We start from the raw sequence: 2,246 nt of genomic DNA, 5'->3' as shown, positions 1-2,246 counted from the left end.
GAAGGAGGTGGGGGGCATCTGAGCACCTACACGCCAGAGAACCTGCTGAATCGATGCAAACCAGGTGACCTGGTGGAGTTTGTGTGCCAGGCCCAGTATCCACACTGGGTGGTCTATGTCGGGGATTTTCAAGTTGTGCACCTGCACAGGCTGGAGGTGGTGAACAGCTTCCTCACCGATGCCAGCCAGGGCAGACGGGGCCGCATTGCCAACCAGCTGTACCGCTACAAACCCCTCAGCCCGGCCGTGGTGGTACGCAATGCCTTGGAGCAGGTGGGTTGCAAGGACCGGGACTTGAGCTGGAGAAACTCTGAGTGTTTCGCTGCCTGGTGCCGGTACGGCAAGCGGGAGTTTAAAATCGGCGGGGAGCTGCGCATAGGCAAGCAGCCCTACCGACTGCAGATCCGTCTGGGTGACAAGCGCAGCCACACGCTGGAGTTTCAGAGCCTGGAGGATCTGATTATGGAGAAGAGGAGAAATGACCAGATTGGTAGGGCTGCTGTGATCCAGGAGCTCTCCAGCCATCTGCAGGCTGCAGAGGAGGAGGAGGACGAGGAGGAAGACCATCATCATCCAGGTGCTCGGACTGCTGTGGAGTAGCAGCCTCAGCGCCACCATGCTGCTTAGCCTGGGTGATGGGGATTAAAACTGAAGGCTGCGAAATTGAGCTGTTATAAGCCTTTTGGGCCCCTTCGGTGCAGCTTCATTCCAATCACATGTGAAAGGAAGGGGGAAAGCTGATTAAGTGTCTGTGCTTTAGTGCTTAACTCCTTCAGTGCTTGATGATAAAACCACTGACTTATTTGTAAAGGATAAAACTCAGGGCGATTCTACCCTTCTCCACTCCCACCTCTCTCCCTTCCTCTCTACCTTTTTTGTGCATAGCCTTTTGTTCAACCGTCTCCAGTAGGCCTGACCCTACAAGATGCTAAATGCCTTTGACATCTACTTAGCAGAAGTTAAGAGTATTTAATACTATTAATAAGGAGCCACCAACTTTCAGGACATGGCCATGTAGATCTGAGCACACAATTAGTTTGGTAGGTGAGAAGTGTGAGGATACTGTTTTCCTTTCTTTTCCCCTGTTTCTCTTCCGTTGTGGCTCCTGTTGGTATTGCAACAAGCTGCTTGCTTGCCTGGTGGCAAGACTTCATGGATTGGTAGCCAGCACCCCTGAAGGTATAAGGGAGAAATCTCCCCTCATTTTAATGAAATGGGTTTGATGTGCCTGGTGCCTTCTCAGTTGACAGGAACTTGCAGATGGGCTGGGGAAGCTTCTCCTTTGCTGTCAGTGTGTGGCTTTCAGGACAGATGTATTTACTGCTGAGCAGTCCCAGGGGAGGAGGAAGTTTGCAGCTCGGATGAGGGAGTCTGTACATTGGTGTGTGCCGGGACTCTTACGAGCAGATACTGAGCTATGGCAGTGCTTGTTACAGGCTGCCTGGCTTCCCCTAAGGCAAATGGCAGAGCTCCCAATTACGGCTGTGGTACAAATCAAAGCAGTAGAAGCAAGTTGCTCATGTGCAAGAGTATGTCATGAGCAAGCTGTCCCTCGAGAGGGTGGCCTCTTGGCTGGGTGCTCCTGGCTGGGAGCATGTCACAAGTTCTGCACCAAAGTAAACACAGCTGTGATGGGAAGTGATGGGAGGGAGCACAGGCTGGAAGGCATCGCAAGCAGGGAGTTTGGGTGTTCCTTTTTTCCTTCCTTAAGGCAAAGCAGTTTCCTCTTCATTAAGGATTTAATGTTTCCTTTTTTGATAATTTTTATGTTATGCAGCTGAGCTATAGCATTAGAGAAAAGGAGAGGACATGCCTCCAAAGTTGTTGTGCAAGTCCTTTGTTAAACAGGAGGGGAGGGTGACCGCAGTGCTACCTGCCTGGAATACTCCCTGAACTTTTTTCAGCTGTTGAACTGGTCTCCCACACAGGCAGCACTGTCAGGTCTTTGTCCTGGGATCTGAAGTGTGTGAGCAAACACTGATTTGGAGGAAGTTTCTAATGCAAAATTCTTTCCCCTTAAAGCACAATAGTGATGAGGTGAGCTTGAAGATAAGCTTGAGTTCATTTAAATAATAGAAACTAACAGTATGATGTAAACTTGAAGCACAGTTAATACCGTCTTCCCTGCAGTTGTTTACAGTTATACCACACATAGCAAAGTACTCCACGTCCTTTCTGACCCTGAGACAGGAGCAAAATTTCTTGTTTAAGAATAGGTAGATACCAGCTTTTGATTAGCTAAGACT

At 49.5% G+C, this 2,246-nt stretch overlaps 1 protein-coding gene across 1 annotated transcript; it reads left to right on the top strand.

Annotated features, from left to right (window-relative positions):
* Window positions 1–3: 3 nt before the first annotated feature.
* On the top strand, window positions 4–600 carry LRATD2 (LRAT domain containing 2; the record flags this gene model as incomplete). Its single annotated transcript, XM_010167902.1, has 1 exon — window positions 4–600. A coding segment is annotated over one exon (597 nt), but the record flags the coding sequence as incomplete, so codon positions are not given.
* Window positions 601–2,246: the final 1,646 nt, after the last annotated feature.

This window comes from Antrostomus carolinensis, unplaced genomic scaffold (assembly GCF_000700745.2).
Source record: "Antrostomus carolinensis isolate BGI_N321 unplaced genomic scaffold, ASM70074v2 Scaffold52715, whole genome shotgun sequence".
Taxonomy (NCBI): Eukaryota; Metazoa; Chordata; class Aves; order Caprimulgiformes; family Caprimulgidae; genus Antrostomus; species Antrostomus carolinensis.
This window is presented reverse-complemented; position numbering and strand designations above follow the sequence as displayed.